Below are 25,923 nucleotides of genomic sequence, written 5' to 3' on the forward strand. Positions count from 1 at the left end.
TATTCGCTATTGTCCGATATGGACGATTAAAACGTTCGAAAACTTGCGACGCTTTTTCTTTCGAACGTTCGTTCCTTCCATCGTTCTTTCTTACGACGTGTCGACGTTGGAATTACTAAAACATAATAAATAACACATTGCTTTTCATTGAATTTTCCAAAAAATATATGCGTGTGCATACGTACTTACATAAGACGTAATCTATATAGAAGGTGCCTCATTTAGATCGACTCGTTTTTAACAAGATTATTTCTTTTTTTTTATCTTTTTTCTTTTTCATTACGTGCGCTTGGCGATGTATAGTATAATTATCTTCTTATATATATAGATAGTAATTTTAGATTAATCGAGTCGATTAAAACGTTTGTCAGGAGACTCCTTGTATATTTTAATACGCGTATATATATACTATATGCACGTACAAGATATTTCGATCTATCGATTAAATACCATCGCTTCCCTTTCCTTCCGCCTTTTCTTCTTCTTCAGACTTTCTTTTACCTTTAAAACGCACCTCTTTTGGCGGCGAACGCGTACAGAAATACTATGCGAAATATTCTAGGCGAGGACTTGACGTTATCACGTTTTGTACGGAGCAGAATGATTAATTGTCTCGAACGCTCAATAACAGGAGATGAACGAATATAAACGGCTCGGCGTCGGCTGAGCAACGTCGATTCTTTCGACGATAATAAAAACGATTTTCTATGACGATGGTAAGGACAATAATATAATAATAATAATAATAATAATAATAATAATAATAATAATAATAATAATAATAATAATAATAATTATATAATATTAATAATATTAATAATAATAATAATAATAATAATAATAATAATAATTATTAGTAATCGCTTGAAATTTTGTTACTAGCTCCACCTCTTTGGCTTGTGGATACTCGTGACTAACCGTAAGCAGTATAAATTATTATTAACATTAGTCGCAACTCTTCTCGTACGCTGATATCGCAGCGCGTACCTATGTTGATATATATATATACATATATATATATATATATATATATGTATATATATATGTATATATATATGTATATATATATGTATATATATATGTATATATGTATATATATGTATATATATATGTATATGTATATATGTATATATACGTATATTCATATATCGCTATCGTATTTTAATGCGCATCAGGCGTAACACACGTACAGGCACGGCACACACACATATTCTCGCTATCAGTTTAGACTTTCAACGTGAATGCAATGATCGTGTCCCGTTAATTAGCTTTGTAAAGTCGATGATCGTGCGATAGGGATGATGGCGATGGCGGGGAAGAGGGAAAATTCGTTTTCCGTGGATTTTAACTGAAAATTGTGTGTTGTGGCAGTGTTATAAACCATATTTTCTGACATTTAAAATAAACACGCAGGAGGTACGCGACGCAACGGGAACTAATTAAACTAATTAAAAACTTTTTTTAACTTTGCGGAAAATCGAGATTCCCGATGCATCGTCGAAATAAACGGCGGAGAAGGCGATCGATCGAATTTTGTTTTCCTATCGGTTTCGACGGACGACGACAACGATGATGATGATGATAAAAAAAAGGAAAAAAAAGAGAAAAAAATGTTTAAAACAAGATAAGAAAAAGAAAAAAGAACAAATATATCCGAAGGAAAGTACTCTCGATTACTTTTTCCGAAGAAACTTTCCCGATGATCGCAATAATTAAATGAAAAGTGGTTCCGCGAGCAATACTGTCGTCCTACGGATATCGGTTAATGGAACGCGATAATTAAAAACCAACGAACATAAAGCGATGAATAGGTGGTGTATATCGAGGTCGAAAGGAGGAAAATCTCTCAATTGATTTTGCGCGAAAATAAATAATAATATTAATTTAATGACGGTGATGAGTGGACGATATAAAAGAACAGCAAGAAGAAAAAAAAAACAGACAAGATGAAACAAAGGGAAGGGAATAATCGCTCGATTATACTTAGACGAAATTCTCCCTTCCTTCCTGATTTTTCTTTTTTTTCCTTCTTTTTTTTTTTTCTTTTTTTTCTTTTTCCTTTTGAAGGGCAGTGTTGTGTGCTCGAGAACGAAACTCTTTAAATGCTCTTTTCGAACGACCGTAGAAATATAGAATCAATACGACAAGCCACGTTCTCATTCATTGTTTTTCCCTTGTTTTTTTTTTTCTCATTCATTTATACAAGTGATATCGCTCGTAAAAAGTACATATCAATGAGCTTAGCGATGATATAAATCGGCCGAAATGTAATACCAAAGGGGCCGCGCCGTTTTTCAATAACATGCAAATGACATCGAAAAAGGATCGTACGGTTTTCCAATCATTATCTTCCTAAGCTCATTTGCATAGAATATTGAAGAGCACCAGTCATATATTCCATTTTTTGTACGATACGAATTGATTAACCCGAACTATTACGATATTAATCATTTCTGTAATACATTTGTCACAAAAAAAAAATAAATAAATAGAAAACATTCCGTATCGAGGTATCTTTACATTCGATATCACTACAAAATATATTCGAGAAAAGGAGTTCTGTAACGGAACTACCATTTATTAATGAGATAACGGAGAAACTCACAAGTACGTCGAAAACGACGTTGGTAATCATTTACAGTGTCTCTCTGTTAAATAAAGCCGCATCGGGAATCGAATTTTGTAGATGATGAGAAAAAAAAAAGAAGCAGAGAGAGAGAGAGAGAGAGAGAGAGAGAAAGAGAGTAAAAGAATGTTACCATGACCTCAAACGGTGGTTCGATATAGCTCTTTTTCTCGTCTCTTCCCGGGACTCATACGAATTTAATTATTCGAGTATCGATACTATCTCAGCAGCAACGTAGAACAAGACAATCGTGTCATCGTCTCTGCAATTTTCAGCATCTCGTTGTAGTACTGTTTTTCTCCCTTTCTCTCTCTCTCTCTCTCTCTCTCTCTCTCTCTCTCTCTCTCATCTCTCTCTCACACACACTTTTTCTCTTTGCATTGTAACATAGAACATTGTAGCTATTTAAAGTGGATACCTTCGTCACCGACCATTTCTTTTTTTCTCTCTCTCTCTCTCTCTCTCTCTCTCTCTCTTTCTCTCTATCTTTCTCTTTCTTTCCTTCTGTTCTTACACAACCCTTTCACAGTCGAGTCGCTTTTCACTCTATTTCTCCCACCGTTTTTCTCGACGTTTCTGCGAGTTACAACATAGCAGTACCTTAAGCTACAACCCGACGTAGCTTTCTCGTGGGTACTAATTGACTAGCATCGTTCATCACTCTCGTTTTTGATCTCGCTTTTTTCTTTTTTCCTTCTTTTCTTCCTTCCCTTTTGTATCTACTTTTCTTCCGCCATTCCGAGACATATTAATTTCTAATAAGAAATTACCACTTGGTAAAAATAAATAAGACGAGTTTTCGTGTATGAAATTAAGAACGAAATTAAGAAGAGAAAGAAATAACACACAAAGAGAGAGAGAGAGAGAGAGAGAGAGAGAGAGAGAGAGAGAGAAAACTGCTTCGTTCAGTGAGACAAAAAAGTCTGTAACAATGAGGTGAGCGCATCGCATAAACTTGTGAACTTAGATGTGTATACACACACACACACACACACACACACACATATATATATATATATATATATATACATATATATATGATTATAATCGACAATTAAATTTTTTACCGTGGCCATTTGCCTTGTGTAAAAAAAAGAAGAAAAACAAAGAAATTTGTCGCATATATAAATAGCAAATAAAAGAAGAATCTAGTTGTACCCTGATCAACGTACTTAGAAACTATACAGACAATATACACATATAATATATATATATATATATATATATATATGCATACTTATATATTAAATAATACGTAAGAGTCGTGACTTTGAAATCACCAAAGAAGAGAATCGTTCTTTCGAGAATATCGAAGAGTGACTGTGTAAAAGAGAGAGAGAGAGGGAGGAAGGGAGTAAGAGGATCGAGCGAATAAGAGGCGTATCGATGCGTTCGAAAATTATCTAACGATTCGTTTTCTCATATATAAATATATGTTATTGCTCTATACAAAAATGGACAAATACGACAAACGAAAAAGAAAAGTTAAATACTTGAGGAATTTTCATTGAACGAACGAACGAAAGAAAGAAAGAAAGAAAGAAAGAAAGAAAGAAAGAAAGAAAGGAAAAAGTAAGAAAAGCTCTGGCAGTATATGGAGAGGAAAGAAATTTGGTAACGTAATCGCCATTTTCCTGTTTCTTTCCGACGCCGTTCTTAAAACGTGTGTCAAAGAGGGAAAAAGGACGAGATTGTTGGAAAACTATCGAGCGAAGGAAAATATTTCGTTACTCGTCGACGAATATTTTTTCGCCATTCTCTCGTTCTCCAAATTTTCGCTCTTTTTCTTTTTGTTTGTTTGTTTCGTCCACGCTCTACGCACTATTTTATATCTATCTTTCATTCGCTCACTCACTCCGATTCTCCTTGCTCTCTCGCTCGCTCGCCCCATGTACGCGTAACGTTCTCTTTCATTTATCTTTCGTTATTATTTACAAGACTATTTACATTGGTATACAATGAACGACTGCGCGGGCAACACGTCATCGGGATCGACGTCGATACTTAATAATATACAAGAGCCGTAAGAAAAAATGTCGCTACGCGTCCCTCGTTTCTTTTCGCTTTTCTTTTTTCGTTCCTTTGTTTAAGTTCGAAGGGATCGCGTTAACGAGTAAAAAGCCGGAGATCGTGGTCGACGTTAAACTTTTCGAATATCTTCCTGCGTACGGACTATGGTTCTTTGGCTTTCGCGTTTTCCGCTTATAATCGAAGTGCGCAAAATGATAAACCTTGCGCGCATCATCTTCCTTGTCGTTCTGCAAAAATATATCTCCCTGTGTAGTATATACTCTATTCTTTGGTTTAACGCAGGAAAACTACGAAGAGATCGAGACGTGTGACCGGCCGCAATTCCTCCTTCTCCTCCTCCTCCTCCTCCTCCTCCTCCTCCGCCGCCTTCTTCTTCTCCTCCTCCTTCTCCACTTCCTCCTTCTTTTCGTCCTTCGATGATTCGCAGCGTGTTCGTATCGAGATAGTCCCGACAACAACGAGGAAACTTGTTCCATTAAAATATTTCGACGTTTTCTTCGTCCGACGCAATTATTTCTTATAATTCTCCTTCCCTTCTTTCTCTTTTTTCGTTTTCTCTTCCAAGGGCCATCAGCTTCGCGTTACGTGTTTCTCGGTTGACCGTACGCGAAGCTGACCTCGCGTCATGGATAATTCGGATGCATTAGATTGTACATGACCGCGAAGATCGTGCAGGCTGCGTAAACGCCAAGGGCCACCCACCAGAGCAATTGCTCGTGCAATCGCTGCTCGAAATTCTTCAGGACCAAAAGGCCGATCGTCAGGCCGGCCAAGGCACCCGTCAGATGGGCAACGTAAGAGACCGGTAGACCCGCGTAGATTTGTTCTGCCGCGTACCTGTCGTATATGGCAAAGCCCACGTCGGCGCTCGCTGAAAAACAATCGTTTCAAGATTAGTCAGATAATAAATGCGAATCGATCGATCGTTGTTTTTCTTTTCTTTCCTTTTTTTTTCTTTTTTCTTTTTTCTTATATCTAAATCATTCCTTTTCGAATTCTCCAAGAGCGAAATTATCGAGCCGTTTACCGCTCGATCGAACGTACTCGACGATTTGCGGAGTAAATTTGATTTTTATAAAAAGACTGCCGAGTATAGATAAAAAGAGGAATTATTAAATGTCGTGAAAGTGTAGGAAATAATGAAGACGCGAATGAAGAACGCGGACAACGTCGTGGTTTGAAAAAGCTACAAATAAGAAATAAAGAAAGACGCAAAGGAGGACGGTGCTGGGATTCCAAGTAAAAAGATGGAGGAGGAGGAGGAGGAAGGTATCACAGCCGGTGGCTATTTCATGGAAAGCTCTCAAAGCGTAGTCGAGGGAAGAGCTTTTCAGCATCTTTCTTTTTTACAGGTGCCGGATGGTCGTGGTCTCAGGGGTGTAAATAGCAAACAGCTTGCTCCTTCGTGCTGCCATCGTCCATAGTAGTCGTCATCGTCACGACACACACGCGTACAACACAGAAAAAGTCCCAGCGCACGAGGAGAGACCGTTCAGACTCCGAGATGTGTCTCGTATCTTTTCTTTTCCCTCTCGCACACTCTGTTCACGTAGCACATATGTCTTTCTTTTCGTTTTCGAAAACACACATACGCATTCTCTCTTTATCTCTCCCTTTTGAATCCATAAAATCAAGTCGCAGATCCTATCTTTTCTTATTAACGCGGCACCGCGTTGTGACACGTTCCGCCATTTTTAGGCGCTTTCAATTTGAAAAAGCCAGGTCGCTTCCGAAGAAGAGAAAAGACACCGATGTTGTCTTAACTTTGACCGTGTGCATGCGGGTTCACGCGTCGTTTTGGCCTCGTAATCGAGAGGCCAAAAAAGCTCTTTTCGCTCTGTTTGACTATACACTCTCGTTTTCGTTCTCGTTCTCTCTCTCTCTCTCTCTCTCTCTCTCTCTCTCTCTCTCTCTCTCTCTCTCTCAACCTCTCCCTCGGATATTCTCATTGTCGGTGCTTTTCATCAACCGAGAGAGAACTGGCGCGGCATACCGCCTACGGTGTCACCGATCGCGACGGTCATCGTCTATCTTTTAATTAAAACTTCCGAATAGTGCCGAGCATCGTGCTTTCCGCTTTTGTTTCCACCCATTTGACCCTTTCTCTCGTCCCTTTCATTGAAATCGGCCCAATAAAGGATACCAATGGTGAATGCCAATGCGAAACTCATGCGAACGAATGTATTTTTCAACTTCTAACGATCAGTTATTTATTTTCGATATACATATAAAATAAACGATCTCTCCACCCCCATCGATATACGTTTATAATTTTCCTTTAATACAAGGCACTTGAAAGATTTCAAAACTTTTATAACTTAATCCGTGGAAGTGATTTTAAATTAAAGTTATATTCGATGCAAATATCTAAAAGTAGGATTAATTGGATAATCGATATCGTTATCGATCAAGTACATCGTAAGGAGATTACGTCGATTAAGCATCGTACAATTTGCGTACCATCCTCGAAAGGACAAGCCGATTTCGTTATCGGACGACAGGCTAAATCCAATTTGAAGTTTCCTTGATAAAAAGATGAACGAACAAAGGTTTGCGAATTTACGTTGATCGCAATGTCGGTGGAAACGCGCTACTCTTACGCTCGGTATCTATCTTTTAATTAAAACTTTCCGATCACGATCAGTATGCCTCACAAGCCGCTTTCCCCCTTTTCTTCTTTCCTTTATTTATATCTCATTCTAACTGGACTCTGGATTAACGACACAAGGCGATAAGCATTGCTGGACCGGGGCGGGGGGAGAGAGAGAAAGAGAACGCGCGCGTTTACGAAATGTTTGGAAACGACGGATTAAATGAATTAAACGTAAACATATTATTATGCTCTAGGTACTTCGTTATAAATGTATATTTTAATAGGATATTGTAAATAAACGAAATTATTTGTAATTTCTCGCCGCGATATTCACTACATCTATCCTATTTACATTTATAACCCAACGTTTCCAATAATTATTTTTATTTCACGTCAGGAAATACTGTCAACGTTAAAAGATTTTATATATAAGGTATTACCGAACTAATATCATAAATGTCAGAACCAATCGCGACCAAAACGATGATTTTAGCAACGGTAGGAGAAAATCCGAGCCAGCTATCTTTTAATTAAAACTTCCGCGGACTCGCCACTAATTTCCTGCTCTACTTTTTCGTTTTCATCACGTGCACGTTCTGCTCGTGAACTCGCTGCGTACCAGGACAATCGACATTGTTGTTTTAGACTTTCAACCGTAGTATCCATCACTCCGGGAAGAATCGTTGACAGTAAACAAGTAAAAAGAACTAAAGAAAGCTTGATTAACGAGAAATATTTCCTATGATTTAGTAGAATTTCTATAGAGAGCGCGGAGTGGAGAAAAAAAAAAAAATATTCTGCAAAGAATCGATATCATTTCCCAAGTCGATTAATCCGACGGATTAAATTTGTCCTAGAAATAAATCAAGCGTATATTTTGCAACGGACCAGAGTACCTCGTACTGCCGCGATGACAGCAAGGATTTTGCATCCTGTGCGATAAGCGATAAAAATACAAATGAACAAAAAAATAAAAAAAAAATAAAAAAACGGAAAATAAAATAAAGAAAAACGAGCACGCACAATGAAAATATTTCAATTAACGCTACGCATATCGTTTGCACGACCTTTGGCCGATCGTTCATTGATAATATACTTAACAAGCTTTTTAATATAAATTTTAATTGAAAACGTGCACGACAATGAATAAAATTATAACGAGAATAAAACGTGGTTTCGCGAAACTAACGGACGGTTTCTTTCAGGCGTCCTCTCTTCGAGAGACAAATATATCGTCGAAATTAAATTTCAACGTTGTCTAAATCGTTTCGCGCTCGAAGAAGTTTCGTCGGTGAATCTTCTCGACGGTTGTCAAAAGTTTCTATAGGCGTAAAAGCAAACGTTTTCTCGTTGGAGAAGAAAAGGGAGGATAGGAGGGGGAGGTAGGGAGAATCGTTGTGAATGTCCTGGCGGACGGAAATAAAAGAGAGAAGGAGAAAGGGAAGAGATCGTGGTTCACTGGCTGGCTCTTGGCCGATCCCGCGATACTACTTCACTTACCGATGACGAAGATGCCGATAAGTCGAACTATTCCAAACTCCATATTGTTGTAGTTTAGAAGAACGTTGGCGAGGTGGGCCGCTAGAAGAGCATAAACGCCGCCGCTCGCTCCGACCAGATAGACGTCGGTGTCGAACACCGAGGTACCCAAGGAACCTGCAGACAGTCGAGCAAGGTATAACTTAGTTGAAAGTACCTTTAGTTTAAGCACGCTGTTTTGCGAGTCGACGCGGTCGCTTCGCCCCCAGTCGAACTTCCTTAACCCGCTGGTACTTTCGAGAGACAGAAAATTGTAAAGGGAATTTACTTGGCTCTCTTCTTTCGCAACCCGACACCTGACATAACTATTTCCTTTTAAGACTTTAAATTAGATATTATAGTTTTACGTAGTTCTACGAACTTGTCGAACAACTTGCGAATCGATCCTTCTTCTATGTACATATATATGTATGTGTGTATGTATATATATATATATATATATATATATATATATATATATATACAGAGAGAGAGAGAGAGAGAGAGAGAGAGAGAGGGGTTGCGGCGCGTATCAAAGAAAAATAATAAAAACTTGATTTCTATGGTATTTTTCTTTACTTTTTCTTTCTTTTTTGCTTTGGGAAAAAAAGAGAGATGATTTATTTCTCTTTTACCGATAGTTTCTTACGTAGATTCTTATATAGTCTCAAAATGTAGATCCATCGAATCTCTCTCATCCTCTCCCTTTCAATCGCGTTTTCTCTCCCTCTCTATTCCCATCAACATTACTTCTCGAGCTTGTCGATCCAAGAGCTGCCTAACTAGGATCGACTTGGTTTTCGAGATGTTAGTTTAAGACGACCAAGTTTCGAGAAGGCAAATAAATTAAATTACACGAGCGTCCATCCATACTCACGATTCGATTAAATCAAGTGACTAAATGTAGGTACATATAAATTGACCGATTGATTTTCACTCAAATGTTCTTTATAATTCGATGTAGGTACTTTTATCGTTTAATTAAGTAATAAAATGAAATCGAATAAAGTAAAGTCGACGGGACGATATTTATTAGATAAGGAAAAGAAGTCGCATTCGCGATGATGACAGAAGTAAAAATCCTCTAATAAACTCGACGTTGCCCAGCTCCGTCTCGTCAATCCTTCTTTCTTTCTTTCTCTCTCTCTCTCTCTCTCTCTCTCTCTTTCTCTCTTTTACCCTTTCTCGTTTTTCCTCTTTCTCTGGGATTATGAAATTCATTTGAATCCTCGTTAGGGACGCCTTTGCCTTTAGCGCCAAGAAAGAAAGAAAGGATGAAAAGAAGAAAAGGGAAGTGGGTCGGTGCAAAGTACCGGCCTGGTGCGACGACGCGAACTAATATTTCAACGACCTACTCCCGACTTGTACGACTTTTACATACACATTTCCCCGTAGTCCTTGCTTACTTCTTACGGCAATGTTCTTTATGAACAACTACGAATATATAGATCTAGTAATGTTCCTTTAGAAAATCCAACGAGAGAGAGAGAGAGAGAGAGATTTGTCGACGATTTTAAAATAAAGACAAATTGTCAAGGAATTATTAAGATCGATGGAACGAGGACAATGCTATGGTCCCTCATTGATTCGATCTTAATGGTTGAAAACATTTGACCGAACTGGACTCGACTGAAAATAACAATATACTATTATAAACGGTGGACACATTCGCGTTCTTGAAACGAAACGAAGTTTAACGAGGTAGCGACTTCCGCGGTAGTAGTTCCGGATACAACGTATCCGGGCTACGACGATGCGAGCAACAGGTGCAGCGGATCGTATGGTGCCACTGTAGGAATCGATTGTATAAAAAAGAAAAAAAAAAAGAAAAAACAAGAAAAAGGGAAAGAAAAAAGGACAAAAAAGGCGGAAAGAACAAAAGAAAGAGAAAAGAAAAGGAAAGAAAAGGTGGGTGAAAAAAGAAGGAAATACGAAAGCGGTCAAATGTATGTATTTCGATGATCTCTCCCCTAAAGGGGGTTCGTAAACATAGGCGTTGGAGAGCTTCTTTGATTTTTTCGAAATTTCAAACTAAATTGAACTATCTTGTTGATTTTTTTTTTCTCTTTGATATAGCCACGGGGAGAAGTTCCTTAGAAGAGAATACGCGTTAACGATCGTAAAAATTTATACTAGCTGCTCTCTCTTCTCGCTCTTCTTTTGAAAGAAAAGAGAAATAGAAAGAGAAAAACCGAATAATAAGGAAAAGGGATGAAGATTGCGATCTGAGGTATATATGATGAGAAAATTGAACGCGCATAGCTTATCTCGGTGCAAAGGCGCGAGCTGCGGTGTACGAGGGGAAATGAAAAGGGAAAAAGAAAGCAGAGGCACGCGAGGAAAAGGTACGATGAGAAAACGAAGTCGAGTAAGAGGAACGTTGGCGCGGTCGAAGGAACGAACGAAAGAAAAATATCTATCCATCTATCCATCTATCCATCTATATATATATATATATATATATATATATATATTAGTATACATGTGTGTATATATATATATATGTATCATACATACATATATGTGTATCATACATACATATACGTGTATCCTTGCAGGATATTATTCGACATAAAGAAGGAAAGGGGGTGATCGGAAGGCGGACTTCTAAGCGAACCATGATCGAGAGAAACTTCTCTCTCTCTCTCTCTCTCTCTCTCTTTCCAGCTGAATATTTCACGAAATATTTTTACATGAATTACATTCGATTTTCGAGGGGAAAACGCGGAAATTCGTTTCTCGAATAATATCGAGGTAAAAAGAAGATAGCGAGCGCAGCGAAGAAAGTGTGCGTGAGGGTGTATTCGCGAAAGATGAAGAGAGAGAGAGAGAGAGGACGTAGACGATCATCGAAGGAGATATCGCGAGGAAAGAAAAATTCTAAAGAAATGCGAAACGAGGTGGTACGATGTATCTCGGGTCCCTAGACTATGTACCATCGAGAAAATTGAGCGTATAGTTAGAAGTCGGTGAGTGCAAGTACAACGATGCATCTGTAAAGAGGAGTATGGCGTGTAGCTCGTGTATCATGGAGAGGAGAGAGGAAAGAGAAAGAGGGTAGGGCCTCTCTTTCCTATTTCCGTACATCGACCGCCATTACGTGTTCGTCCTGCCGCGACGCGAGGCGAAATTCTAAGCTGCATCGTTCTCGTGCAAACGGTGTACGATGTGCCCGGGTGAGCGAGGGAGAAATGTAGTTGGATAGATAGACGAATGTGCACGAGAGAGAGAGAGAGAGAGAGAGAGAGGGTGGGGATGTGGAAGCGCAAGGGAAGGACGCGTCTCGACGTCGTTACGTCGTTACCGGCGGATCGAGGCTACGGCACGATGCACCGTGAATACTGTCCACTGCTAGCCATAGTTGCTTACTATTCCTGTATTTTCTCCACGCTTCTCTCCGGGGACCCTTCGTGTCTCTGCGAATCGCCTGCGTGTCACCATCGCGAAAGAAACAGTACCAACGTGTTACACCAGACGCTATTTTCGCTTTACACAATACGTTCGTTGCGAGTCAACATTATCCTATTTCTTCGTAATTTTTTTTTCTTTTTTTTCTTCTTCTTTTTTTCTCCAATGAAACAGGCAAATGGAGTAGATACTTATTGGATTGTAACGAGTAATATGTATCGATTAATAAAACCGTTGATAGAATCGTATATACTTTTTATAAATTTGATTTGTACCTGTTATAAATTGCGTACACATATGTACGTTGGTGAGAATACCAATCGACGAGAATAGATCGATGGACTTTTAAGAAAAAAATGGAAAAAAAAAAAAAAAAAAAAAAAAAAAAAAAAAAAAAAAAAGAAAAATATTGGAAAATGTAGGGTTATGGGATTGCGATGCTATCTCTCGCTTTCATTCGTGACACGAAGCTCCCTTAATTCCCGCTCGATAAATGTATGTAATCCACGATGGGAATCCAGCGTCCCTTATCAAGCAGACGTTTGCAGTCGGTTTAAAATATGCTACGCGCAGTACGCATAGGATAAAACGCTTTTCCCTTTTTGTCTCTTTGTAACGACAGTTCGATTCTGGGTATACTTTGAAAACTACATAGACGGATCGAAATCGAGATACGAACGCACAAAAAAATACAGTTCGAGGCCCCAAAAGTGTGGGAAAAGTGAGTGGATTTGTCGCGGTATTGCCGAAAAAATATTCGCTCTCGAATCGAACCCCGATCAAATTCGATCCCTGCCGTCGTTATTACATTACACCCTATCTCTTTTATCGTGCTTGCTATGGAATTATTTTAACATTATCATCGATGAATCATTTCCTCTCCTTTTTCGTCCGACTTTTTTCCTCGCCCTTCCTTTCCTTCCGCCGTTCTTCATTACGAGACTTTTTCTACCATTATCGCGACGGCAAAGGAGAACTCTCGCAGCTCTGTTGTTTTTTCTTTTACCTTTTTCTTGTTTGTTTTCTGCCTGCGTTCTTTCTTTCTTTTTGGTTTTATTTTTAAAGCAGAATGCCGCGCGTACGAGCCACATTTACGCGTCGTTGCCTCACATTCTTTACAATTCTTGGTTTATCAGTTGGCGCATCTCGCTATCTCACTTGTCGATATAACGAGAGAGAGAGAGAGAGGGAGGGAGACATCGGCCTCCATCCGGCTCTTTTATCTTTTCGCGCTCTCTTTCCCTCTCTCTCTCTCTCTCCTTTTTGCATTGAACCTTTTTCCTATCGTAGACGCGATCGTCCGTAGCAATGTTCTCGGTTTCCCGCACGAAACGCGAACGCAAACGGGAGCGCAAACGTGTAACGTGCAAAGTTTCCACGGTTCGAATGATTCTCCCTCTCCCGCTCTTCCTTTCTCACCAACACGCGAGTTTAATATCCTTTTGGTGCTCAAAATGCCCTCGACATTTTTTCGATGGAAATATTAAACCAGACAGGAGGAAAGGGAAAAATGTCGGGGCATCGATGGAATACAAAAGCGAGTTTGAATCCCGAAGCATGCGGATTGAAATTGTTGCGTCCTCTTCTCTATCCTTCGATTTTATTCTACTATCCCTACCTTTGCCGTTGCATTTCTTTCTTTCTTTCTTTCTTTCTTTTTTTTTTTTCCCGAAAACGAAAAACGACGTCATTTCTCGACCGTCATAAATTTCCAAAAGTACTTTACGACGCAGTCAATCAAAACGTTATCCAGTTGGGATCAATTAAAATACGAACTATGTTGTGAATTAACAAAGAGAAAAAGAAAAAAAAAATAAATACAGAGAGAAGAGGGGGTGGGGGGGGGGTGGGGGGTGGGCAAAAGGAAAAGGGGAAAATGAAAAGCTGATTTAAATGGAGCCGAAAGGAAAGAGACACACTTGCAAGGATATACATTTTTGACAAATTTCCACTGTATCATCTATTGTTCTCAAACGGCAGATCGAAGATAATTACATGAAAGTTGTAGGAACACGGTATTCATGTCGGTATCGGAGCGTAATTAATACTTTCGAGCAATGCCCATTTATATTTCAGTCATTCATTTCGTACCAAATAGCAGCTACCTCCGCGCTGTACGTAAACGTTTCACAATAGAGCTCTGACGTACCAAATTATCAAGTAGAAATGGTCGGCCTATGCACGGTCGAGTAGTAGAAGCGATAACGGGCGCGACGGCAGTGGTCCACGGGCGAATATCTCCGACGAACATGCTACTTCGATCGAACGCGAATTGCCTCTTTCTCTCTCCATCCCTCCCTTACCGTTCCATCCCTTCCCAGCCATTTTCGTAATACCTCTCTCGATGTTCCGTCGTCGTCGGCGTGGCGTCGAACGCGAATCGAGTGACCACTTTGCTGAATTTACAAAATCATGTTATTATGAAATAAGCGTTATTTCACGGATTATATTATTATAAATGGTCACGGGTGGAACGGAAAGCGCTCTATTACGGAATACACATAAATACACGTAATGCACGTAGGACACGTATATACGCCGATCGATACGTTTACTTCGACACGAGTAAATTTATGTGAATATGTGTCGCATCTCTCTAATCGTGAATTACTACTGCGTAAGAAGAGAGAAAGGTATATCCTTTATGAGCTCTCGTTTTGCTTAACGTTCGTAACCAGAAAAGGTAGAGGATAATGAAAGAGAATCGTAAAGAACGTAACTTAAGGGACATAGGTAAATAACGTTCGTTAATAAACGACGAACGTTCCGGCAACAAAACTATTATAGGGAAGTTAAATCCGTCGATAAATGTCGATTAATCAAACGTCCTGGTATTCTCTTCGAAGCTGTCACACTTCGACTAGACTCGGCGCTTCCTCTCCCAACAACAAATAGAAAATGCGAGATATTTAGGAAAAAAGAGGGAAAAGGGAAAAGACAAGAAGAAAAAGGAAACGGTAAAAAAGAAACAAAAGAAAAAGATACGGGGAAGTATAGAAAGTAGAAGAATTTTAAAGTGATGGAAGGGTTGAAACGCGTAGCAAGGATAGGGGGAATATAGCGACGACGAGGGAAACAGCGTGGAAGATATAGAGAAGGCTTGTGGAGGGTAGATGTCGTTGCACTTGCGTCACAGCAATCGCATTACATCGTCGCGACCGCGATGCATACGAAGTAATCTTGTCGCGGTGGCCCCAGACAAGCTGTCGCCCCCTTTCTGAAGAGAGAGACAGAGACAGAGACAGAGACAGAGAGAGAGAGAGAGAGAGAGAGAGAGAGACCAAAGACAATATTTACCATGTTTATGAAACCAGCGTTTCATATTGCAAATATCGATTTTACGAATTAATTATAATTAATAAGGGAAAATTGATTAAATAAAATAAATGTACGAATGGAAAAAAGAAAGATCGCGTTATATAATGGCCATAAAGGATATTAACGGAGATAATAGGATAGAACGAGATGAGGGAAGAAAAAAATATAGACTCGTTAATATTCGAAAGATTATAATATTCTAGCGACAGAGACCCATTTTGAAAATGGTTAGACTAAGATATTGCATTAAATGATCCATCTGACGAAATGTCCATTTACCATTTTTATTAGATTTCTATATTCGTTCTAAGTTGCTGAAATATCTATTCGTTTAATGGATTTTTTCGTCGGATTAAATTTATTCTGGATAATGGAAGCAAATTCGAAAAGCGCGAACAAGGGAAATATCATTTTTAATATGCGATCGTCGACAAGTAGAAAAGGTGGTAATGTAGAAACGCGTATAGAGTAAATCGGTTCACGATTTCTCTAATAACAGACACGGCATTATCTAAAACGACAAGGCGATAAGCCGTTCGTATCGTTCCTTAAAGTTTTACCTTTCGTTCCACCCCTGAAAATTCCTCCCTTTTCCCAGGGACGTCCAATGTCTACTCTCGAATCTCCCGGTCCGGTTTATTATTCATGTGCCCTATTTTGCAACGTTTTACTTTCATGACTGCTAATAACCAGGGATCTGCGTCTAATCGAATTTATGCAAATGGCAATTAGGTGTACACGAATATACATATAGACGACGAGAGAGCAGGACCACGTTACTGTCTCTTCCTGTAGAGAGAGAGAGAGAGAGAGAGAGAGAGAGAGAGAGAGAGAGAGAGAGAGAGAGAGAGAGAGAGAGAGAGAGAGAGAGAGAGAGACAGAGAGAGAGAGAGAGAGAGAGAGAGAGACAGAGAGAGAGACAGAGAGAGAGAGAGAGAGAGAGAAAGAGAGACAGGATAGGAAAAGGAAGAAGTGGAGATGAAAGGAAGAAGAGGAGAAAGAGATGTGTACCATCTCTGCTGAAAATCCCGAAACAGGGTCGGGCACAAAATAGAGAGTATGAAACGGTCGTGTCGCAGAGAACACAATAGTGCGTTTACCTAAATGTACATCTATATGTATGTAAAAGAAAAAGAGAGAGAGAGAGAGAGAGAGAGAGAGAGAGAGAGAGAGAACTGTTCTTTCGGGAAACGCACGCGATGCTATTCCATAATTAATATAATTACAAATAATGCAAACTTAAATCAACACACTATACTCACGCTTGAAACAAATGTTATTCTCCAATTACAAGGCCTTCTAATTAACGCTGTGTTATTTTGAAATTAATATGCCGCGGCATGAATACGCGTTCTTTCGTTATCGGAATAAAGAGAGAGATAGATATATAGATATGTAGATAAATAAAGAGAGAAGGTGAGAGAAAAAAGTTGATAAAAAATTGGACAGAGAGAGAGAGAGAGAGAGAGAGAGAGAGAGAGAGGGAGAGGGAGAGATATCATATTAAGTTAATAGGGAATATAATTATTGTCGCGATATATAATCATAATTATTAACTTACCAGCCAGGACTCCAGCCATATAAACTGCGGCGATCCTCAAACTTCCGTGAACCATCTCGAGTGGAAGTCCCACGACCACTTGCACTCCCAGATTAAACAACAGGTGAAGCCACCTAAAAAATTTCAACGCGTCAGAGAAATGTTTTCCTCTTATTTGTCTTATTTTTTAGTCTATTATTTTTACTTCATAAGGGAAAGAAGGAGATGGGCCAAAAATAACAATGTCAAATATGATTTTAATAATGTCACAGCATGCCTTTTTGAACGCTTTCAAAGAAATAGAAGAAAGAGACTGAGATAGGAAGAAAAAAGGAGTAGAACAGGGTACATATAGTAAGATTACGAGACGGAAATGAGGAAACTGAAAAATAAGTACCGGAAAAGATGAGATAGAGAGACAGAGAGAGAGAGAGAGAGAGAGAGAGAAAAGATGGTGGATGGGTAAAGTGGCCGACTTTGCGGTATTTTTCTCTATGTTAGACGAGAAAAATGAAAACAGAGCTAGGAACATTTAGCAAAAAGATGTCAAGGGGTCGTACATTAGCCCCAGGGAAGATTAAAAGAGTTACCGCTTGACACGGAAGAAGGATTAAGGTGGATGAAAGAATTAAAAGGCGACGCTTTTGCGGAACGAGACAACGCGATAAACGAGATGTAATATACTTTTTTCGCACTCCGAAAGCGGAGATCTTCAATTTCTTAGCGATAGTCGACAAGATACCCTTGCTCATCATCCTCGTTTGATATCGTTAGAACATACATATGTATATATTCGTGTGTCTATAAAGGATGGCTCATTTAAATAAGAATACACGAACATTTCACCCTGAAAAATGACGATACTTTAAGGATTAAATATAGAAATGGAGAAAAGAATAACTCTCTAACGTATAATATAATTTATATCTGTGGCTGACGATGCATATATATGTATGTATATATATGTACAATTTTATAAAATATGAAAGGTGGAGTAAAATAGAAATGAAAAAAAAAAAAAGAAAAAAAAAAAAAAAAGAAAAAAGAGAAATGAAAAACAGAGGAGAAAAAAGCACTCACGATCGATTGATTTTATTTCAGAATATTAGTGAAACAATCTGCTTGGACCGATTATAGAAGCATTGATTTATGGAATCAATTAAATCATGTCCGGATAGACGTATTTTCTTTTTGAGGGACATTTATAGCGTTAAATCATTTTATAAAACTAAATTCGACTTGGCATATCTTAGGTAGATACATTTGAAATGATTGCAATGATAAAAGAGAGAAGTATAAAATGAATAGGGAATGTAGTCGAGAAGCAGACGAATAGGGAAAAGTCGAAAGGGCGATGCTGTTAGTCCGAGATTCAGTCGACGAACCGTGTCTATCGGGCGAGAGAACGAAAAGAGGATAGTGGCTTGGAAACGCGTGAGAGGAAAATCCGAGCAATTATGCATCTTATCTCGCGAGTGAGCTAGAGAAAGTTTCTTTCCCAAGAGAACGAGAGAGAAAGAGAGAGAGTAACTTGGATATGTAGAAGAGATCTTAACTACTTATCCGGCATGTCGTACACTCGGGAGCGTGGAAAATCACAAAGATCTACTACACTATGCATATTCTAGTCTTACTATCGAATACTCGAATGAAATTCGTCAGAAATGAATACGATTCGACGAGAATAAATTTCGATTATTTCCAGCTAGTAAATTTTGATAGAACGAAATTCTAAATAATTCACATACGTATTACCTACATTAATCGATATTAAATATTAGTCGTTCATTTGTAACTGTATTAAGCGATTTATTCTGTATATTATTCGAATTTCCTACGAATTTCACTACTTTAAAATTATTTTGTATTCATAATTTTATATATTAATAAATACAAGAGAGGAGGATTTTATGTAGTAATAAATACAATATAATATGTGAAAGTATAAAAGAAGTTAGTATCAAGACAATTTGCAAAGTTAAAAAGAAAATTCTTTCGTTCATATACTTTTGCTTCAACTAATTCAAACGTGTAATTACTTTCAGTAATCACTAGTACGACGGCTACTCGTACCTCCTTCTTTCTAAATTCAATCGCATGGTTGACTTTCGATGTGCAACTTGTTAGAAGTTTCTCAACCTTTCTTTCATTTTTTTTTTTTTTTTTTTTTTTTTTATCTTTTACGGTTGGAAAATAAAATAAAGTTTATTCGTAGGATCCAGCTGCAAATACAGATCTTTTTCTCTTTCTCTCTCTCTCTCTCTCTCTCTCTCTCTCTCTCTCTCTGTTTCTCTCAAAGTCCGTTTGTTGGAACGAGGCCCTAGGAAATAGGCAATTTGCATTGGCTATGAGTTTAAAGTGTAGTGTCGCTGCTATTTGTAAAATGCGGTCAACGAGAAAGCAATCACTCTTAAGGTCTCTCGTCGTTTCCCAATTGAATCGAACTTTTCTTCTTTCTTGCGAGATTTTTCATTGTAGCAGAAGCCAAATACTTTCAACAATATTATTCCATATAGAATAAAATATACTTTGAGAATAAATCGAACAATTATAATTTTATCATTAACGAAGGAATTCATACGTTCGATTGATATCAGGATAATCTAGATTTCCAAACAAAATTCCCTAGAGAAATCGGAAAAATTTAGTTCGTTATATTTTATTAAAAGAAACGATAAAAAAAAGAGGAAAGTATGGAGGACTCTACAAATTCCAAATCGATTCGATGAAAGTACGCAATCGTTGAAATGGAGCACGCGCGCGCGCGCGCGCGCGCGCGCGGAAAAAAAGGCAACGTTAAATCGCTCGAGCGTCGCATGCTAACCGTGAAAATGGTCGCATACACCGTCCATCCATTATCGCACAAATAAATCGGTAATCATATGAAACTCAAAGTCCGCTCGAACGCATTCAATGAGCGCGTCCATACGATCCTCATAGATTACGCACTAGTTAATTTTACTTTTAAAGGAACAAATCGTTTAGCTGTGAAAAATATCCGATATCTTTTATTTTTTATCACTTTTTGCACAATCAATTGGAAAAAGTGTCTCTATATTTCTAATATATATCCATATTGCGACGAGAGAAGCAGCTTTCGTTAGTTTCATTTACGAAAGTTTACCGCAAATTATAGTTGGTATTAATACTCTGACTTTCTTTATAGATGGTAGATAATACATAAGTATTATATACTCAAATACGATGTTACATAATATATGAACACACGTCTCTCTTCCTCTCTCTCTCTCTCTCTTTCTCTTTTGCTTAGGAATACTCGCGTACCAATGGTACATATACATACATAATATATCTATCGGCCAAACGAGGTATTATCATTTATTTCACTTGGCTCGTGCTAAAATTTAATTGTTAATTCATGCGTAATTACGCGTCGGATCATAATAAAACTCTAGCTTGGAGCACGATTTATCAACAATTAATGTAAATATGGGACTATGAGAAAATGGAGTGGATTAAGGAGGGTGGGTGGAGGGGCGGGGCGGGGGGCGGGGGAGAAAGAAAGAAAAGAAGGAAACAGAAAGATGGGTGCCCGGAGATATAGGAAGGGCTGCCTACTTTCCATGAAATAATTTTACCAATTCGAAGACGTCCAAGATATATCGGCATCGATTTGTAGTAAGTACGCAATCGTCGAAATGGAGCGTGGCAAAAGAAGGGTCTGTGAACCGGTGTTACCGATTCCTCCCCTTCTTCGGCCATCCCCATATGATATAAATGTATATGTATAGTGCCTCTGTACATTATATAGTATATGAATAAAGTAAATGAGAATGCAAAATAGTAAGGGAATAGTAATGCAACCGATGGAAAAAAAATCAACATTTATTTTCATATCGATAATGTCGATCGATTTTGAATTCAGAGAATTCAAAATAACTCGCGTTCGAGAACAACCGGTCCGGCTATTAATTAACGTCCAATTAAAATGTAATCGACGTAGTCGATCGAGAATCTTCGCGTGACTCGAACGCGTTTGTTTTCGATGCCCTCGTGAATTTTCTCGAGTTACCCTCGACATTGAAATCAACCTAATCCTGACGTTTAAAGTAATTAGAAAATGAAGATATTCGAGGAGAAGTGGATTGTAAGAATTATGTTACTTCTCTCGAGTTTATCGGCCATACGTTTCTCGTGATACAATCGAAATCGGAGATATTACGTAACTGAATTGGAGAGAGAGAGAGAGAGAGAGAGAGAGAAACTTTTAAAAATCCGATCGGACCGAATATCGGAGATAAACAAAGCTTTGTCGGAAATTTGTATCGGTCCGAGGAATCAAGTGGTCTAGGCGAATTTAATCTCACGCCGATAATTAATTAAGGTATCGAAACTTTGCCATTCGTCGAACAACGCTCGAGTTTTCAATATCGAAGTATTTTCGGCGTATACGTTACGGATTTGAAATCGAAAAATGCGAATTGGCTGTCATTTTTTCATCAATTTTTTTTCTAGCGCATATACGAGATTAATTATCGTATCATTAAATTAGCTTCAAGAGAATTCTTCGCGATCTATTTTTCGACATGCTTCTTTTTTTCTTTTTTTTTTACATCGAAGAAATAATAAAAATAACGATATATCTTAAATTTTGTTGAAATAGTTGTCCGATACGGGGAGAAAGAAGGATAGTTTCCCATTGTAATATGAAAAAGTTAAACAAGTTGGAGAAAGTCTTGAGGAAAAGTATCTAATAAGTATTAAAGGAAAAAAGATCGAATAAGACATAGTACTCGCGGAAAGCTCCAGTGAAAGGCATTAATTCTTGAAACCGCATCGTAACCGATAGAAGCTCGGTAAGTTCGCCACAACCTGACGGCTAATTGCAAAGCATGCTGACTAAATCCAAGCTTTTCTCCTTTGGTTCTCGACGGTGGCAAGCTCGAGAAGGAGAGAGCCCTACTACCTTCAACGAGTAACGCGCGTTCCACTCTCGAACTGCTACTTTCACGAGCTCTACGCTCTTACTCACCCTCGCTATAATTTGTACGCTCGGTCTTAGTAGTAGACGAAGAAAGTTTTCGTCCGATGCGCGAGACTCGCTACGTCATTTTCGTCCTCGTTGCTACCGGTGGTCGAGAGAGACTCGCTTATATATACGCGGTAAACGTGGACTAGACGATATTAAAGGCAAGCTCCTGGCTCCATTTATGCGACATTAGAGACTTTCGTATAATGGCGACGAGGGAGGAGGAGAAGGACGAGGAGGAGGAGGAGGAGAAGGACGAGGAGGAGGAGGAGGAGAAAGACAACGACGACGACGGTGGTGAGCAGCCCTTGTCGTGCATGCATAATGTTCAAGACTTGTATCAGGATGAGGAGAAAAAATGAGAGACGAATAACTAGCAATAAACTTCTTATCAATTTCTCTCTCTCTCTCTCTCTCTCATATCACCTATCTTTAGAATAGATTTCCTAGCGCTATATTATAAACAAACTTTAGAAAAGCGTCTAATCGAGCCGTCGGAGTAGGGAAGAAGGATCTCGTTGTACTAACCTTTGGTTTTCGTACGTGGATATGTGCGCGTGATCCCCAAACAGAAAGGAGAAGAGAAAGAGGAATACCTTCCGCGAAATTTACGACAAACATTAAAGTCAAGCGCCTAGAGGTGGAGGACTTTGGACAAACTTTTCAACATTACCAAAGCGCGCTTTCAAAATATCTGTAAAACGTATCTCTTTACTCTAATCTCCTGTCTTCTCTTACCGCCATCGCACCTTCCAGATCCTTTCTTTGTAGAAGGTTGTATCGGAAATTCGGCTGATACTAATATGCATCTAATTAAAAACTCATGATATGATGATTAAAGGGAAATGAGTTATCGGTAGCTAGTATGGAAAATTTAAACATGTCGACGTTAAGTTCCATTAATGGCAACGTTATGCCACGTTATCAGAAAATTAACACGTTAATTAAATACAACTTCTTGATCAAAGTAAAGAACGATCGCTATCGCTGAATTAATATAATACGAAAGACGATTTTTTCACGATAAAAAAAAAAAAAAAAAAAGGAAAAAGAAAAAAACAAGAGAGAGAGAGAGAGAGAGAGATCAATTTTGTACCGCCCGAAATTCATACGAGCCGATATTCCATCGTAGAATTACAAAGCGTTCTTTTCGAGATCTTGGATCAATAGAGGACGAAGAGGGACATAGAAATTGCAAAGAGAGAAAATGAGAGGAAAAAAGAGAAAATGGAAGGCGTCCTTTTTCGACGTTGCTCTCGTAGCGTGAACTCGGCGATACCATTGTCCGATCTGGATTCTATGTGCCACGTTGGCTTCCTGCAATTACCGCGATTGTCTCGATTTTTCCTTTACTTCCGCCTTTCTCACAGCCATTGCCTACTACCTACTTCGTTCTTCTCCCTTTGTTACTGAGAAGCACTGGTCATTTCGTTCGCCGATATGTTACGACGTTTTAGAATTCGTTTCATCCTTATTAATTAGCATACACACGCACGCTCGCGCATTCACAGATAATTAATTCCTTTTTGTTCCGTATTTTATTTTCAATGCTTCATTACAAACATTTTCTATTGATTAATTATTCATTTGTTATCGATATCAATATAGCATATCTTTTATTTTCCATTGGGTATAGAATGTCGTCAATCGATATATCTTTCGTTATATTCCAAAGAAAAGATATACGTCGGAGTTGATCGTGACACGTTTCAAATGAAACGTCGAGTTTGACTTGACATAGAATACCAAAGGGTTACATAATGATTTTATATCAGGAGGGACTGGTATGGAGAAAGAGAAGGAAGTCATGAAAGGGCTAAAGAGAGAAAAGCGGAAAGGTGCTCGCGCGGCGTGGAAAATGCTGGGTCACTCTTATCGCTACTTCCATACGCACGTAGGGAAAACGGTCGCCTTATCTGGCGTTTCCATGAATAATTTAGAGAGCTTCGTGCTGAAAACTTTTGTACCGGTCTCGCGCTCTTCGCGCGAGTATGCAAGAGAACGCGAGAAAATGAGAGAGAGAGAGAGAGAGAGAGAGAGAGAGAGAGAGAGATACAAAAGAGTAAAAACCACCGACGTAGCATGGCAAGTCGTGCGAGGAGAGGCGAAATGCGAGCGAAAGAAGGAAAACGCTTCGCGAGAAAATAGGAACCACAGTGCGCGCACACACACACACACACACACACGCACACACCCCGAACAGAGCAAGAGAGAGAAAGAAAGAGAGAGAGAGAGAGAGAGAAAAAAATAGGGAAAATGGAAGAGACCGGCCATTTTCTATTGTCAGAGAAGGTGAGCGTGCCGGTACACTTATGTAATGTCATTCCCCTTGTTCGGGGAAAATTCAATCGATTCTGCAACGCCAGCTTCGCGAAGCACAGGAGGGAAAATGGAGAAAGGTTTGAAAACGACACGAGTATCGCGTTTCTCTGATTAATGTCCGATTACCGTTGAATGAACAAAATGAAATTGCGAGGAAACAAAGCGACAATAATTAACGATATATCGAAAAATATTTTTCTTTTATTTATCGAAGTTGATACAGTGAAGGAGGAGAACCGGAGTAGGAATGAATTTCGAACGAAATATTTTCGATGTGAAACTTTTACGAGCAAGCAAGCACAAGCCAGTCTCGAGTATCAGGGAATCGTATCGATGTTAAATAAATTACCCGATCTCCAGGAGGGCCCTTTAAAGCGTTTTCATGAACGACTATCTCTCGTTGAGCGTCGCTCTTGTAATGCCATCCTCTATTTTAAACTATCTCTATCTCTCTCTCTCTCTCCCTCTCCCTCTCCCTCTCTTTCTCTCGCTTAAAGCTTTTTGCGAACGGTCGAGTACGCTTCTCGTTACGTTATAGTACTTTTGGGGGAGAAAGAGGAAGATGTAGGGTCGATTCGAGAAAGGTTTTAAAAGACTTACCCAGCATGAAGGAACATATAGAAGGCGAACCTCCAAAGCTCGAGGCGTTTGTCCGGCCTGTAGATGAAGACACTGTCGATCGGTACTGGACCCGAGGGATTCACCTCGCCCTTTGCCACGGTGTAATAAGTGAAGAAGCCCAACTGAAAATAGAGAGAAAAAAATAAAAAGGAGAATGCATTGGATGATTTCGATGAGGCTTTGGAAACTTTTCAAAAGCTTTCCCTTCATTTTAAACGCCTGTAAAATTTGATTTTAACTCAAACATCGATATGCGCGATTCCAAATTTTACAATTTCATGGTTCGACGCCTCCTCATTTTCAGAGTGTCTTATACAAAAGTATCGAGTACCGATTCGAGAATAAATATTTTTCAGCGATAATATAATACATATATAATATATCGTAATAAAACTCGTGTCGTAACTCCAGCTCGCTCTCCCTCCTCCCAATCACTCCCAACTCACCATTCATAGGATTATATATGTACGAGTTATAAATGTCGTCCTTCGTTCTTGTGCGTGGACACGCGTTTCTCCCGTGAAAACTGGTACGCTTCCGTTCGGCACACGAATTCATCCGTTCACTTTTATAAATATGCATATGCCGCGTCATTTCTGCTTTTATTATGATAAACGAATTATCTTTTTGTACTAGACGGAAAGAGTAACTTTTATTGTGATTATGCATATGGTCGCGAAAGGAGTGAATAAAAATTACGTAACTGCACGTGAATTTTTTCTGCGAAATCGAAAGGAAATTATTCATTATGCTCCGCGCTCTCTTTTTTCTTTTCTTTGAAATCATTGTCTGATACTCGTCAGCTCCTCCCTCTCTCTCTCTCTCTCTCTCTCTCTCTCTCTCTCTCTCGCCTTTCGAAAGAAGAATTCGTCGACGATAGAGCGTCGAACTTGTTCTCTCCTCTCCTCTCCTCTCCACTCCACTTCACCTTTCCTTCCCATGGAAATCCAATGTGC

General features: G+C 38.9%; 1 protein-coding gene across 6 annotated transcripts in view; it reads right to left on the bottom strand.

Moving 5' to 3' along the window:
• Positions 1–25,923, bottom strand: part of LOC124946820 (protein rhomboid) — a 236,201-nt gene that overhangs the window by 1,187 nt on the left and 209,091 nt on the right. For 5 of the 6 annotated variants that reach the window (XM_047488127.1, XM_047488125.1, XM_047488128.1 and 2 more), the window contains 4 exons: positions 24,947–25,089; positions 17,056–17,168; positions 8,751–8,906; positions 1–5,528 (listed from right to left, as the gene is read on the bottom strand). The exon at positions 1–5,528 is cut by the window's left edge and continues 1,187 nt beyond it. In XM_047488127.1, the coding sequence (XP_047344083.1) occupies positions 5,281–5,528; positions 8,751–8,906; positions 17,056–17,168; positions 24,947–25,089 (660 nt within the window). In that variant the 3' untranslated portion in view covers positions 1–5,280. The remainder of the gene's footprint in view (positions 5,529–8,750; positions 8,907–17,055; positions 17,169–24,946; positions 25,090–25,923) is intronic. The other variant, XM_047488126.1, reaches the window with a different exon arrangement.

This window comes from Vespa velutina, chromosome 2 (genome assembly GCF_912470025.1).
Source record: "Vespa velutina chromosome 2, iVesVel2.1, whole genome shotgun sequence".
Taxonomy (NCBI): Eukaryota; Metazoa; Arthropoda; class Insecta; order Hymenoptera; family Vespidae; genus Vespa; species Vespa velutina.